Genomic DNA, 16,789 nt, shown 5'->3' with positions numbered 1-16,789 from the left:
TGTGGTGAAGGGTTTTTTTTTTCCCTCCACACATTTGGTGGCCAACTATGTGGATTGTTCCATTAATTCAGCATGAGGGAAAGAGTGTGAGGTTGAATGTGTGGTTTCTAACTCTCTAACGAGCTGGAAGAAGGCCACCGCTGAATTGAATTGAAGGTTATAGTGAAATACGGGTCAATCCGGCGCTCTTACAACAGCCAATTCAGTTCAACCAACCACTTCCAGCTGAGGAAAATTAGCTGGAGAACATTATATCATCTGTCATCTCATCAGGAAGTAGTAGTAATATAATTTATTAGAATTATTGAATTTGACAAAAAAAAAAAAAAAAAAAGTCAAGTGAAACAACACACTACCAATCTATCAAAAGGCTATAAAAAGAATTGTTCACACAGCACCTCTCATTAGTTGGGCTGATTAATAATGCACGATAAGGATGGGAATTGATAAGATTGTATTGTTACGAATGTCATTATTAAATCTCAAATCTTCATCATTTCACAGGTTAAAAATTTCTCATTTGCAATTTCTGGGAGAAAAAAAAACAGGCCTACACATGTTTTCAACATCAATGCAACCGTTTGATTATCTCTGAGTCTGGACACAATGTACAAACACAGGAGAAAAAAGGCTGCCTGTGGCAACGGTCTGTGTGTCATCATATAAAAATTGATTAAATGAGAGAATATTTGTACAACAGTCATTTTCATTTGGTTTTTCTTAGTCAAAGAAAAAAATCTGTTAACCCTGCGTGACACTGGATACTTATCCTCAGAGTGGGAAAGAAATCTGCTGCTCAGCTGGGAAGCAGTGTTACTCGTATGTAGAGTATCAAATACACAGCATTCCTGCCAGCATATTGCTGGTGTTTCCACCCTTACTTGAAATTATTCTTTTCACAGGCATGACAGCTAGCACTGTTGTCATCTTTCTTTGTGAAATGAAGCCACACTTTGGCTCATTTCAGTTTATGAAATGAGGTATACGATTCCAATGTATCAGCTCATTTGGAAGTGGTTGTCAACTGGAATCAACTCCATACATGATGTTTGATATTCTACAGAATTTTTAGAAAATATGAAAAGAAAAAATGTTGTTAATATCAATACTTTACAGCATCCATACAACTCCACGCTGGCAATCTAACTAGTTTCAGGTCTAGTCTAGCTCAGGAGTTACTCTGTGTACTTCTGAGAGAGAACCGTAATGGAACTAATAGCTTACACAATGACATGACATGATTATAAAAATATATATCTATCAAGATTATTGACAATATGAGTTTATTTCAGCACCCCTTATCCGTCAAGACGAAAGCCTTGTCAATAGGTATGGAGGAGATACGACATTGCTACTGACAGGTGAAATTCTCTGTTTCCTTGGTTCTCACTGCCATGGGAAGAAGCAACACTCTCCTCTGCTCAAGAAAAACGCGCTCCAAACTGCTTCAATTTGACTCTTGCAAGGGTGGTGAGGCTCAGACTCAAAACACATAAAAGCCAATTACATGCAGTGACATAATAAAATTACAACGTGTGCATTTGTGTTTATATTTGTAGTTGGGTGCATACTTAGGTAAGGCTGGGTGCAGTTTCTGTGGACTGCATCCTAATTGCTGTGAAAGGCACAAGCCAACGACTTGGCTGAGGCGTGTTTAAATATAAAAAAGGGTCCGTTTCCATGGGGACAACAACAGTATTGGCAGTAATTTGTCCACCGAAACTTTACAGATGCCTGTTTGGCGTCATAATAACATAGCGTAACAACCTGGAGCGCAACAACAAACACAACTGTTGAGATGCAATCAAGCTGAATCAAACTTTATGATATGAGCTCATGTGTGGCTGGTGCTAACCCTTTACCCGCAACACTCACTTGGCGATGAATGTCCTATGAAATTGAATCCAATAAAGTAATATCTCATTATGTTGCTACTTATTTCATAAATGGTTAAAATTCCTGAGGCAGTGTTCTCTGCGAATGTTTATTCTGAATGGGTATATGAAAATGTATAGCCAAATATTTCTTTATTCTGGCACTGTATTTTTCTTGGTAACACTTTAAATTGACCAATTAATCATGACGGCTATACTGAAGCCTTCACTGTTGACGAACATTGAAATTCTTCACAAACAAAATATTAAGGAGTTGGAAAGGTTTATAGACAGCAGTTGCAACTTTTCTTAATGGTCATCCAAATAATGTTTATAGATGAACCACACAGGATTTATTAACCATTTACAAAGTATTTCAAACATCATACAAGCTCAAACAAGTGCTTAATAAAAGTCTTTTTGCTGTTTTTTTTAACAGTCAAATAACTATTTATCAACTATAAATTCACAACATTAATTATGGTAATTAGGAGGTGTTAGCTAGATCTTGTACGTGTCTGTGTCATATAAGCCGCTGGAGTTATCTTATAACATTATGTTAAATAAAGTTACTTGGATTGAGATAAAACAGCTTGCACCAATTACTTAAAAAGGTAAAGAAAAACTCCACTGCAGCCATCTCTTTAAACTTGAGCTGGTGTTTATTTAACAGCCGCTTTCATGAGCCACTTAGCCCTTTTTCCCCCAATAACTGTAAAACAATTATTAGGCCTCTGGGACAACAGGCCTGGACTCATCACAGACGCGTCGTTAATAAAGACAAAAGCTGTGGCTGGATGGCACAGAAGATGACATGACAGCGAGGACACCCCACCCATATCCTCTCCTCCTGGCAGAGTAATGGAGGCTGACATCAGGGGTGACAGGGAGACCCTGCCCTAATGAGGTGAGACCTCACTTGAGGGAGAGGAGTGTTGGAGCGACTGACATTCAGAGAGAGGGAGACTAATGCTGGGCTTAACTTGACAAAACCAAATTAGGGGAAAGAGACATCGACTCTCTTAACTCAATGATGAGTGCCGCTGATAGAAGCCTTTGGTTCACAGTCGCTCAGTTAATTCACATGAAAAGCTGCCGATTGGCCGGAGTCGAAGAGCTGTAATGAAATCCACATGGCAGCAGGAAAAGCACTGGATGGAAGGACTAACACAGAGCCAGCGTGGCTGATATTTTTTCAAATACTGACCAGATGGGGCCAGCATTGTTTTATTCTAAGAGCTGTTTAATGTCATTGAGCCACAGTAAGGCCTGAGCTCATGACGGAATACCTCTACTCCCAAACACCCATATGACAGCACACAGGGTTTGATGAATTAACAAGAAAAACAAGTTTTTCTAAACTTGCTGACATAAAATATACTTGGTCTCTGCCCTCTCCTTTCTCATGACAAGTCGGTGGGGGCCCCAGGAGGTAAGCTTGGCCAGCCAAAAACAGCCCACAAGCAGAGAGAATTCTTTCGCACGTGTGCCTTGGTCCAGTTCCTCAACTTCACGAAGAGAAAACAAAATGGACCCAAAAGCTGCATAGATTTTAACACACCATGACAGAACTATGATCAAAAGAAGAGATATAAACTCCACTGAAGAAATAACATGCTTAACATGCGACTGACTGTCTGATAGGGTTTTCTCTTTCCTTTAATCTACAGAGCAGTTAGTTTCCTCTAATTTAAGCCAACATTTTTAGATATTACCATAGGAACACGGCTGTTAAAGTGGAGTAGACAGACTTATCTGAACTATCTGTACGTAACTGGAACTTAGAGGCCTTGGTGCTCAAGCACAGAAGTATACTACATAGGGAGACAACAGGAGACTCCAAACAAACAGGCCTCAGCTACAAATTCCAACCCGCTGGAAACTGCAGACACACTATTAAGTAAATGATGGAGCAGAGCAGCCAACACTTTCCGAACACCCAGAATCACAGCAAAATCCCTCGTTTTCACAACGTTTTGCCAGTTAAATCCACAGTCAGACCTGTGGGAAGAAGCTATTCTGAGATGATGGTCATAACATGATTGCACTGATTGACTGTAAAAAGATGAAGAAGACACAAATGAGACGTGCCACTTACTGCATCATCTCCGGATCTGGAAGATTACACTGTGATGTAAGGAAATAATAAAAAAAAAAATACCATCTTTAAAAGTCATGTTCTGTCCTTTGACGTCTTTGCCCTCAATAATCTCTCCAAATAACATAATATTTTGCCTTGACTTAACTGCCTAGAGATACCAAAAACGGAATACTTTGGGACATGAAATTTTCTCCAATCGCTCACTCTCTCAGACACATACACTCAAACACACAGACACAGGATTAACATTTTCTTTTCACCCTTATATTTAGTGGACCTAGCGCCTCTGGTACCTCTTTGTGGCGATGGACAAACCCTGAACTACCAACCACGAAATGTGGAAATTCAATTAGACGAATTTAAGTGTTTCATAAAGTCATAGGTGGCTGTCCAGAGGAATTCCCATAAAACCCTGGGGCTCAGGCATAATCGCAGCGCACCGATGGCCTCACTACGAACACACGCCCAAGGCTGGAAACCACAGAACAGTGACATACACTTACAACTGCGGTTTGAGACCTGCTTATAAATCGCAACTTCTGGCCGACGGCAAGCCGACAGACTATAAAGACCACTCTCTCCATTGTACTGGTCGGGAAAGGACCATCAATTACTTCCACACTTCGTTCTTATCAAAAACAGAACTTGCAAGGCAGTTAAGGCTTTTTGTGGGCAAGGCACATCAGACACACTCCCACATTTCCACAATCTCCCTTATATAGCAGTGTATGGTGAATATCTGTTTATGGAAAAGGGCGCTCCTAATTCTGGTCGTAAAAAAAAAAAAAAAAAGGGGGTCCCACCAACAACACAATCTGGCCGAGAAGTGGCACTGGATGCAAGCTGTAGCTACCAACAAAAGTTTGTGATGGAAAACAGGGACCACACAGTAAGGCTGTGAAAAACCCATGGGCATAGAGAGGTGTACACTGAGGCCTGGGATCGGTTAATAGATAGCTTGAACAAGGAGTTTCAGAGAACCGCAGGACGACTTAACCACTGGGAGCTTTTTCCCCTACAGGCTGTTTCTTCAGAGCGCAAAAACAGTTCTTATCTGAGTGTAAGCTCTCAGTAGCAGTTCTTCCTGTAGCAGTGCAGGCAGCTAGTCAACTCTCTCCTCACACATCTCCTGCCTGGCCCGGGCCAAGACACATAAACCACAGGTTACTCCTTATTCAGATTTAGAAACACGTATCCGTTCAATTATTCCCTTTCAGCATTATTTATTGCTTCTCCTTACTTATTATGAAAATGTGAAGACATGCAAGTGCATATACTGCAGTTAAAGGGACAGATATGAAAAACACACAATATTATATGTGAGGATGATTCACCTGTAATCTGCAATATTTTAGTGCAGACAAAAGACTCATATTATCATAATCTTATCAAACAAACAATAAAAAGGTGCTGGCCAAGTGTGTTCTGAGGAGAGCCACAGCTGCTCAGAGGTGGCCAGCCTTGGAGGAGAGCGTCGGGTGAGGAGCCTGAAAGTTCTGGAAGAATAAACAATGGATTCTACTGTGATCCAGAGCCGTATACCAAAGAGAATAGAGCTTAGATTTTTATTTTTTATTTTTGAGGATTAAAAGTGGATTCCGTTTCACTTTTATCAGCCGGACTGCATCAGTGGTCTGTGGGTATGACCTTTATTATCAGGTGTTTATGTACCATGATGTTGACTGCTGACTAGAACTGGATAGTGTAATTTACTTCATCAACCAATTAGAAATTGCTTGTTAGCTTATGGCTAATGTACAGTAAAGTAGTCTGGCTGTTTGGGGTAAATAAACACTCGCACTAGTAAGGTAAATTAACACAAATTATCCCAATTATCTCTGGTAGTGAGCACCTTGTTAAACACCCACCCATGCTGGCGAAAAACCATCTGACGTCACTCAGGCACAAATGTTTACAGACAAGGCAATGTTTGAAAGTGTTGTTCATGTTCAGGTTTGTCTTGTTCACTGACTTCCTTCCTCACTCTCTGACTCTCTTTCGTTATAGTGACACGCATTTGGACGTCTTTGGGTTTGAGCGATGGTAGAAATATACCAAAAGTACGTGTTGAGTTGTATACTTATAAATATATAAAAGTAGCTACACAACTCACAAAAAAATAACACATGCCTATAGACATTTTGATTCTTCCACGTTGTATCTTTAAGGCCAGTGCTCTTAAAATAGAGGCTTCCCTCTTCTCCCCTCCCTCTTGCATCAATCACTAGACGGGGAGAGCAGACAGCCATCAGCCTTCTGTCTCCGCTCCTGTCAGGCTGCTAACAATCTCACAATACCATTCTCAATTTAACCTACTTATAACCTGCCAAATATGATTTCTCGCCTGAAATGCGATAATACAGTACGCTAATGAAGTGCTCTTTACTGTCAGCGGAGTACAGACATCTTGTTAAAAGTGGCACCTTAATGGCGTTCAAATGCAAAACACATTGTCAGAGGCAGGGTCTTTGACTTATCCCCTATTACATGTTAGGGGATGATTATCCAACATTTGTACAGCATGTGGCCATGTGGGATAAGACGCGCGGAGCTTACAGGTTCAGGCTATTCTTCAGTGGGCTAAAGCAAAAACAGACACGTTTATGGCTCGGCCTAAAACAAAACTTCACTTGGTGCCTCATTTCTTCTTTCTTCCTTCCTGTTAAGGGTGAAAGTGAGGTATATTACGTTGACTTGGCAGTACATTTTCTGCTGCCTGTCCTGCCCATTATGTGTTTTATCATATCAATCCCTTTAAAATGGAAAACGGATGTGGCTGTTATGGAAGGATGAAGACAATGAGTGGCAGCAGGCGGTTGAAATGGCCTGATTACTTCCAGGCCCTGTCTGTCTTAGGATAGAGATGGTGGCGGAGCCTGGGGAACCGTGGCCCAGGGTTCAGGTAAACAAACTGCATACAGTGGGCTGCATTATGATTTCTGAACATTGAGGAGTGCGTTTGTTGAGATGAGGTTTCTGCAGAGGGGGCTGGACAGCATAATGAACGCTGTTGTTCAAGGGGGACAGTGGAGATGTAATCGGCTGTTTTTTTTTTCTGGAACGTTCTCTGGAACGCACCAAGAAGTGAGTCACGAACCGCAAGCCTCAGCTGGACGAAGAGAGTAAGACCAACAGGCTTCTGAGGGGAAACCTGGAATAGTTTTGTCTAAAAGTGTTCCAATTCTCAGAAAAATCCTGCTGAGAAATAGGCTGAAGCTCCACTTTCTGATCTCTTTCAAGGGTATTCAAGCGAAAGAGAAGTGGAGAATAGTAATAAATACTGTAAATATGACAAGAGAGAGCAGAACTGTGAAGTTCTATGGATTGTTGTCAAGCATGATTTTTTTTGTTTTTTACCGTTGACGATGTAGGGTCTGATTCATCCTAAATATTAATAACTTTCAGTCCTGTTAAGATTTTAACAAAACTGATGTTTGCAAAACATGACACAAACGGAATCAAAATTAGAGTCCTGTCACATTGCACTGTGCATGAATCGAACTAGGAAGATCTATATTTTGATATCCTATATTTGACATCATGCAATCACTCATTGTACACAGCCATGTCTGGTTCACAGGCTTGTGGACCGACAGAAAGTAAACACAAAACTGCTGACACGAATGTCAACTGTGGAAAAACTGAGCGCATGTGCAAATATGGCACGCCCATCGTTTCAATAAAGGGAGGCAAAACCCAGTGGTAGACCGTGACCCATTGCCACCATCCACATTAAAGAAGAAAGGAAATAAAGGTGGAGATAGTTTTCACTTGGGAATTTTAACAGTCTTGGCAACTCGCTCTGAGTTGGAGGGGAGCTGTGTAATTTTCACTTTTTGCATGTTTTTGCTCAGGTCATATGGTTTTTATCGAAGCACATCAACACGCGCTAATGGCTGCGAGGGGCTATGCCAAGACTATGTCGTATCTCTTTGGACTGAGTTACAAGCTTTGTCACAGAGGTTAAGAGCTGAAGGACGTGGATCGAATGTGTAATATGTGGATGAGACAAGTGCAAGAGTGGACAGAAAAGAGGACGAAGTGAATGGGTTTGCTTACAGTCATCTCACTTAGCCTAGTAACACGTATGATATAGTTCCATATTCCTTATTCAAGACAACTAACAGAGACTGCTCTCCGACCAGTTTTAGTTACACAACAACAACACTTATGTTTCGGTGGTATCAGTGAAGAGAAATTGCTATATTCTTGTTATATCAGTATCCAAGCCAACATGCTTAAGTTGAGATTATTGAAAATTACATTTGCACATTTATTTGGGACCAATAAAGGTGCATCTCATCTTATCTAATTACCCTGGCGATAGTCTAAGAGGACAGTAGCAAAGACCAGTATCAGCCAAAAAGGTTTTTATGGTAATTTGCAGACAAATCCAATTTTAGTGATAGGTATCAAATAAGTAGCTGGCTTGAACGTTCAGATTGGTTTTGTTTGGCTGTGAGTGTTTCTATTGCTCTGATTGGTCTGACATGTATTGGTCTTTTTCGCTCTGAAAGTGATCCCAAAGATGTTGTTTTGGTGTGCTCCACCATACACTTAAGTTAGAACCATTTTCAAACGATCTGTTTTTAATCTAATTTTAAAAAATCCATGAGTCCTTTGGGAAAGACCTACTCTTGTTCATTATTATTGTCATTTTAAGCAGAAAGTCTTGCTAGAGCACCTACAATCGTTCCTAAAGCCTTCACCCCGAATACCTCCAGCCAACCAGCTCCTGTTCTGCTAGCTGCCACCTCAACTAACCACTAAACACAGTAGGCTCCCCCGTGACTCATTGCCGTGTTTTATGGAGCCACGGTTGCCGTTCTTAATGGCAGCAGGCGCTCTGACGTATGCTCCAGACCACCAGAATGGCACTCTGCCTGCAGATTGTGCTGTAAAATTGGTCGGAGACTTGGAGGGTGGGAGACTGCAGGCGACTTTCCCCAGTAGACAAAAAATAAAGGTGAACCCAAAGGTGACCTGGTCGGGCCACAACAGATTTGCTGTGTTTTAATTCCCAAAACTAAGTTTCCTGTGCCTGAGGCCCACAAAAATATGATACACCGAGCTTACTGAATGAGGACTAATTGTTGTGCCCACCCCCTTCACCTAAAAACCTAGAGACTTCGTGTAGCATCAGTCGTCAACTAATCATCCCCACATGCCTGTTTCACAACATCACAGCCGAGTGGATAACACAGAGAGTAAGTCAATTCAGAACATGGCATGCCTCCAGATAAAAGGCTCCTGGTTTTCCTTTGGAGTCAGCCACACTAACTTGACTAATTTGTCTCTGTGAATGGAGGAATGGCAGGTTTTAACATTTTTGCACCCCTGCGGATGGACACTTTGGGCCCTGTTACATGCCTGTGGCCAGCTACTTCAGGGCACATCAGCAGCCAGATGCCACTCATTTAACAGCTAAGCTGAGAAAAAGTCACATGCTCTGTCAATCACGCTCACGTTATGGTTTCAGCTCAACTGGGAGTGAAAACATGCATGTTCGCAAAAATGGCCCCAAACGAACATGACTGACTCACTAAGGCCTTGTAGATTTCAAGTTTACTGATTGAACGGGAAGTAAAAAGGGGCTGGAGAGATTGGCTGGGTTTGAGCCCAGCCATTTCCTGACCCTTTCCTAGCTTCTTTTTGTCAAACAAATTAACCTGAAGCGGCAACATGTTACCACCTGACATCCAGGGTGCTCCAAGCAGCCTCTCCATCCTTGCCTATGGCCTCATGACACAAGACCTAATAAAAGCAAACTTCTCCCTCTGCCACATCAAAGAAGGGTCGACCTGCTGTGGCCCTGATCCTCCGCCAGCTTCCCTGTATCACTTTCAAACACCGCCACACAGGGCAATTTAATAAGAGATGGACAGCTAATGTCTCCCACCCAGGCTCTAGCCAGTCAGCAAACCAGCCAATCAGCCAGTCAGTCGGGTCTGTGAAACCAGACCTCTGCTTTGTATAGAAAGCCAGACACTGAACAAGCTGCGCTATGGCTGGGCTCAACCAATGGAGGCCATTAAAGATGCAAAGAAACTTCAAAAACCACAAGCTAAATAATAACTGTCCACTGTGACTAAAGTACTCTGTTGGTGAATCATATCAACAGTAGGGGATTCCAGGTTTAACGTCTAGGGGTCAGTAAAACAACCGTTCCTCAATAAAAGCCCCAATAAATTAACAAGAAACATACAACAAAGTCTCAATGATAAAGCAGTTGAGCATGACACTGTTACGGAATCCTAATTAGATTTAAAGGGAAGTTTACGAGTTGCGTGAAAGAGATCTTTTCCCAGCCTCAACTTACAAAGCTTGAACATGTGAGATCCAAAAAACTGAAAGATCAGACACACAGGAGTGCAGCGTTTAATGCGGCCCGCAGACACCCGAGCAAAGTGCGGCAGGGGAGCTTCGTTTGTAATGGGTTTTAATTTTATCAAGAGTGACATGTTTACCACTTCTTCAGGTTGGAAACAATGGTCTATTATCACTATCATATGGAACTGAACTACTCATGTGGCAGCGTGATACTGTTTTGAAGTCAACCTGAACTCATCCTTAACGTGGATGTCGTGAGGCACACATGGGATGTGTTTGAACGAAAGCTGAAATTTCATCCTGTGAAAACAGTGATGCGTTACCGAGTTGTTTAAAGCTGAGAATGTTGGCTTTAGATGGTACAGTACAATGAAGACTCTTTAGTTAGTTTGCCGGGTATCAATCAGTCAATGAGATCGATTGAAACCTCCACAGATGTTACGCATTCACTTATAATAGACAGAAGCATGCTTTCGTTTAACAATTCATCATTCCACAGATTGCTCTTAAAAAGTTCTAATGCACCTTTCACATGCCGCCCTGATGGTTCACACCTGGTTTCAAAACCTTGAGTTTATACATTTGTGTATTGGTATAATGGACAAAGGTGAAAATGTGCTGCTGTCTGGATCGCATTTCCATGCAAGTCAGATTTGTTTGAAGTGCCATGCATATGAAAACTTTTTTGGTTTTTTTGCATCTTTATGATACAACAATCTTGTGTTTTAGAGAATATGTCCTACACCAGTGACAGTCTCCTCATGCATCACTGCAACATTCTGATACAACACATTCAAAAATATTATTCTAGATTTTATTGTTAGGAGGCAAACTCAGATAAACAGATGTTTTTCCCTCAAGACACTTACATGTGCTTTCAATCAGTATTCTAATTAAACTTTCAGCAAGAGTGAGCATGCAGTTCTACATGTGATGGCACCACATGGTCAAGATTCCTGAAACATCTGATATCTCAGAAAAGCTTAGATCGTGATGTGTGGCTTTGATGAAAAGGATTATGGGTGGGGGTTACGCAAGTTGAAAGGTAGGAATATGCAGTGAGATGAATACATGGCAAGTTTTCTACATGTGAAAAAGATTATATAGTGTCGGGCACATTAAAATCTGTCTCTCCCTGATGCATAAATATGGTAAAGTCTGCATTTTTGGGTTTAGAAATATAGTAGGCTATATTATATTCATACATTTTACTTCATCTTTTACTTTTACAATATCACAATAAGATACTTTTAAAGTTACTCTACAGATCACTTGTTTCTCTGGGATATGTGAGCAAGGTATAACATTTCTTGGATTTACACTGAAAAACTTTCGCCAGGATCAACACTGTCTAATGATTCTTAGATCATTTTAAACCAAATTACCAGATTTTTGGACACACTGTTCTCTCTTTTCAGCTTTGCTGCTAAGTAAAGGTTAGTAGTATAAATGTGGTCATGCAGGTTTAAAGCAAAAAGACAGCATTACACTCAGTGGTAGGTTTTAAGATTTGTAAGACCAGAAATGTGGACTTGACTGACTGACTCATTCTGACAAAAACAAATTAGATTTTGGACAAATGAAATCAGATAAACTGTTTCAAATGTAAGACTACTGCATGACATTTAAGGCACATACTTTTTAAGTACCTATCTACACACACCTATTGTCTAAAGATAGAGGCTGTCTCATAGCGGCACATTTGGTATTTGTGATATTGGGCTATATCTGAAAAACTGCATTTAACATGATGAAAAACAGTGCCAACCTAGAATACTGGCATTCATTTTGGATTCATTACACACACGTGACAAACTCTAACCAGTGAGACTTCTTTCAAAGCTCAACTGGCCAATTTGTCGCTCCCTTTAGCTTTTTTCGGAGGCAGCTTATTATCACTTGCTATTTAAAAATGTTTTCTTATCTGGATTATTATCTTACACCGACTCTGGTAGGAAGATGTCAGACCTGGATAACCCTATCAGCTTGTGGTCTCGTATTAGCACTAAAACCTCCCAAAGCGCAGTGGTTTGAAGTCAGCCACCTGCTAGTGCTAATTGCCCTGTGTTCTGCAGTGGAGAGGCCCTTGATTCCTGCCTGGATGAGAAGGAAAAAAGGCAATGGAATGCAAACTGTTAAGAGTCAATGCTAAACGTCTGAGGGGTGAATGAAGGGAGTAACCCAGGTCAACACATTAGCTGTACTTTAATAAGCACGGATAGGTCAAGAGTGCAACCCTCTCCTGAGGTGTTGTGTTTAGGAGAGACGGGGTGAGAAAGAGCATTAATTTGACTTGTGTGCCAAATGTCACCAGCACACATAGATTCATTTCATTTTGCTCCGTCAAAGGCTACAGTGTAGTAATACAAAGCCGGCTGAAAATCGGCAAGGTTCCCGTACAAACACCTTCCTTAAAAAATGTCTTGGCTCCAAAACTCAAGAGGTTTCTCACTTTTGTCATGATAGGTTTCCATTCACATGTTAATAGAAAACAGTTGTGAATTCTGTGTGAGTTTATGTATTACCTGTGCAATGTTCTTGTTGAGAAGGTAGACGCCATATTCAAAATGAAAGCGCTCTCCTCTGGAGTATAAAGGGAATCTGTGGAAGACGGGAGAAAAAGACAAACATGTTGTTACAGGGGAGCAGGCGATTTATCCCACTTGATCCAGTCTAAAAACAAAGGTGTTAAAACCCTCCAAACATACACTCAAAAGCCAAATGGGAACAGTAAAGCTTACAGCAACATTATACCCATACTACATATCACAATATGCTGTAGGTCTACCCATGTGAAACTGTCAGTAAAGGATGGGGGGATTAAAAGGGGATTTGTCTTTTAATAATTCTACTGGGAGGGATTCAGACAACTGTTGCTCTTTGGCTGTGCAGCAGGCAATGAATTCATCCATTATTGAAAGGTGTCGCTCATGTAGCCGGCAGCGTTTACAGCTAATAACTCTTGCAGATGGTCGAAGAAGCTGGGTTGAGATCTGTGATCACGTCCCACAGATGCCACCTCTGTACCTTGTAAAACTGAAATATCAAACGTGAGCCGAGGCGTCCAAACAGTCTGTCCATCCGCCTCTGCAAAACAACAAAGCGAGCTTTTCCTTTCAGCATGGTGGGAAAGTCCCAGTGGTGCCAGTCAGCTGTCTGAGTAAGCACTGCACCGGGAGTGCTCATAAAGGACAGGGAAGATTTCTGTATAGAGAGGGAGAATGCTGACATCCAGAGTGGGAAAATTCTCTTTGCTACTGGGGACTTAAGGCTGGACTCATCCTTTCCTGTCATTATGTGCTTATGTCTGCTCATCTCCCGCTGAGGAGGATACGGAATCTGGGGAAACCAGCTCCATGAACTGGGAAGGGCTTTGGTCTGACAAATACGCGCGCACACACACACACACCTGTCACATCAACACACTTGTGATGACCTCTGTTATCTATATTCACATCTGAGCCTTATATTTACTCCATCTCTAAATGCTTCACCTTAACATTCAGAGTAACGTAAACCTAATCCCTCTTTACTGCTCTCTCAAACACCGACACAGTGCTCTTACAGAAGTGGGAGGGAAGACGACTTCATTTTAGAGGATGACATCTGGTCTTTGTAACAACAAAAATCAGACCACACACACCTGAGCTGTTACCACGGCTAGGTACTGTCATGCAGTACACACAGACGGTATGCACATCATGTAGTCTTCTTTTGTTGCAAAAGTCATTGGTTTTATAGCAACTTCCATAAATGACAATTATTTGCACAATCTCATTGATATGAGTGAGCTGTTGGTCTTTGATGTGACAGTGTTTTTCATTTTGTTACTGCAGTTAGGTTTGTAAAAAGCTATTTTGAGAGCAGGTGTCACAAAACTCCACAATTTTAGTTTCTATCTATAACTTTTTTTTTTTTCAGAATTGATGGCTATGCCAATGTTAGATCAACAGTTAATTTGTTTTATGGCCTAATAAAAAACATCAACCATCAACAAATTCTTCATTAAAAAGGTAAGGTAAGTTTGACTTAATCCCGGTGCCATTTTGCAGGTTAGGGCTCGGCCAGTTCAAACAATATTCACCAAAAAAAAAAAGATTCTAGAGTTCAACAAAGTATACCAGACTTCATGGATTCAACAGTAAATAACAAGTAAGATAAAGCAGAAAAAAAAGATAAAACTAAGTTTGTTGCAAAGTTTGGTTTCTGGAATCTGTCCGAAGTAAACCCTCTTCACAAACAAATCAATAAAGGATCTCGGAAATAGAAAAACAGACCCGAACATCGCCAATGCCGTCTGACTTACGTCCAGTACCAGACATTGATCATCTTCGTACAAATAGGATACGTTTTTTGCAAGTACAGCAGCAGAAAGCTAGCTCAATGGGAGTCTTAATAATAATCAATTTAATATGCATCATTTTTAAAGAGCTATATCTATGCCACCAAAATATATATGTATATATGTGTGTGACCAATTCCATAAGACACGTGTCTTTGTTATTATAGGATAGAGCTGCCAGAGGCAGCAGATCCATTTTGCATTTGTGTTGGTGCTGTACAGAGTGTGCAGACATGTTCTGAATGCTTTGCACATGTGTGTGTGCTTGTGCATCCGGCGTCCTCTGCGTGTGTGTGCCCCCCAGGGACCGGGTCATGGTCTTTTGTTAATCCTGTGAGAGCAGCTATGGGGCTCTTCACCACCTCTTCGTCCGGACGCTATTGCCAACTGAGATTATGTTCACAACTTGTGGCATGTTGAAGGCTACATTTTACTTATATCTTTATGCTCTGAGGACAAATCTCAGCTGACATCCATGTTTCAGTGTGTCAGCTGTGAAAGCATTTGCTCTTGATAACGTGAACTTGCCCGGAGGACTTACAACATGAGGTCTTTATTTCTTTTATTTGGCTTTAATCAATCAAGTTTGTTTTCTCCTACTCATATCTGAGTCTGTCTGAAGGCCTCAGACAACATTCTGATTTAGTGTTCAATGTAAACACCTCCTCACACACACACACACACACACACACACACACTGCAGTGCAACTCTGGGAAGTTAAAGAAGCAAACCCTTAACAGATGGCGATCATTCCAGCCCTTGAGTGAATGCTAACAGGATGTTGCCATGAAGACTGGCGAGTAAAAAGTGAGACGCCGTAGCCTGAGGGCCACACAGCCAGCCACATCTTGGCCTTCCATATTCCCGACATGCAGCCAGGGCCCTGGGGAGAACGTGACATGCCAGAGGACATATCTCAGCAATAGGAAATAACGAACAGAGAGAGGAAGAACAACAAAACAGGCATTCCCGTCGCACTGCTGGCATTTCCAATATCACTTCCCCACGAACAGATAGGATTTGTTTGCTGATGAACACGCACGAGAAGGAAAACAGAGCCACTTCCAACACACACACGCAAACACATGAACACACACAGGCTCCGTCACAGTGAAGTGATTAATGACCGCTGTCCACTGCGTCTGAAATCACACTGGAGAGACTCCGGTTCACCAAACACCAGGAATTCCTCCCGGGGACGTCCAGTAAAGTTAAATATATTATTACACACCAGCGGGGAGGATTGAGGGAGGAAGTCTGAGGACGGAGGAAAGGGAGGGGGGCACCAAAAGAGTCTGTGGTTCAGTTTTATTATTTTATACATTATCTAATCTGAACAGCTTTGTCCCACTGAGATTAAGACACATTTCAAATGAGACATGAACGGGAGAGTACTCAGAGGAAGCATAAACGTTGTCGATTAGGCGTACAACGTACAAGTCACATTAAAAGAATAAAAAGCACTTGTAAAAAATGCATTTCACTGTCCAGAAAAGCACCAACTCTGCTTTGACCTTGTGCAAAGACAGCTACTGCTATCTTTTCTGCTACAACAGTAAAATGCAAGTGGTGTGCGTCTGGCAGAGACATAAGGAACAGAAGAGCACGAGGACACCGAACGCCATTTTTAATGACTCAGCCAGTGGCGGCGGCAGCATAAACTGATGCAGTCTTCTACACTAAACAGGATGAAATAAATTACGATCCTGGAGGAATTTGGAGGCCAAAATCCATGTCTGTCCATCAGGATGTAAGGTCCAGAATAAACAGACACAAACCAGAGAGATTCACACACAAGCGGGAGGAGGGCTGTTTTGTGGCACTAATTGTCCCTTCCCACTGGCTTGTAACTATTTGTTTTTCGTGTTGTTGCAAAGGAGGTCGTGCCTGCCATGCCTTTTCTTTTTTCTTTTCTTTTTTTTTACCTCATGCACAATGCCCTTGGTTCTTTTGTTTAATTTTGTTGTACATACAAATCAAATCAAATCATCTCTATCTCAGCAGTCCTGCTCGGATTTCTTCACTTTCCTCAATCAGGCTGTTTCTTCCGTCAGCACATCCCTCTACTGCTCCCCACAGTGGCAGCTCCGATGAAGGGTCGCGTCCGTGAAACTAACACAGCAAACTGAAGATGACAGGCG

At 41.6% G+C, this 16,789-nt stretch overlaps 1 protein-coding gene across 1 annotated transcript in view; it reads right to left on the bottom strand.

Moving 5' to 3' along the window:
* uvrag (UV radiation resistance associated gene) overlaps window positions 1-16,789 on the bottom strand; it is a 92,418-nt gene that overhangs the window by 26,191 nt on the left and 49,438 nt on the right. Inside the window, exon 13 of the mRNA XM_037119570.1 lies at window positions 12,831-12,906. Within this exon, the coding sequence (XP_036975465.1) occupies window positions 12,831-12,906 (76 nt within the window). The remainder of the gene's footprint in view (window positions 1-12,830; window positions 12,907-16,789) is intronic.

Source organism: Acanthopagrus latus, chromosome 13, assembly GCF_904848185.1.
Source record: "Acanthopagrus latus isolate v.2019 chromosome 13, fAcaLat1.1, whole genome shotgun sequence".
Lineage (NCBI taxonomy): Eukaryota > Metazoa > Chordata > Actinopteri > Spariformes > Sparidae > Acanthopagrus > Acanthopagrus latus.
This window is presented reverse-complemented; position numbering and strand designations above follow the sequence as displayed.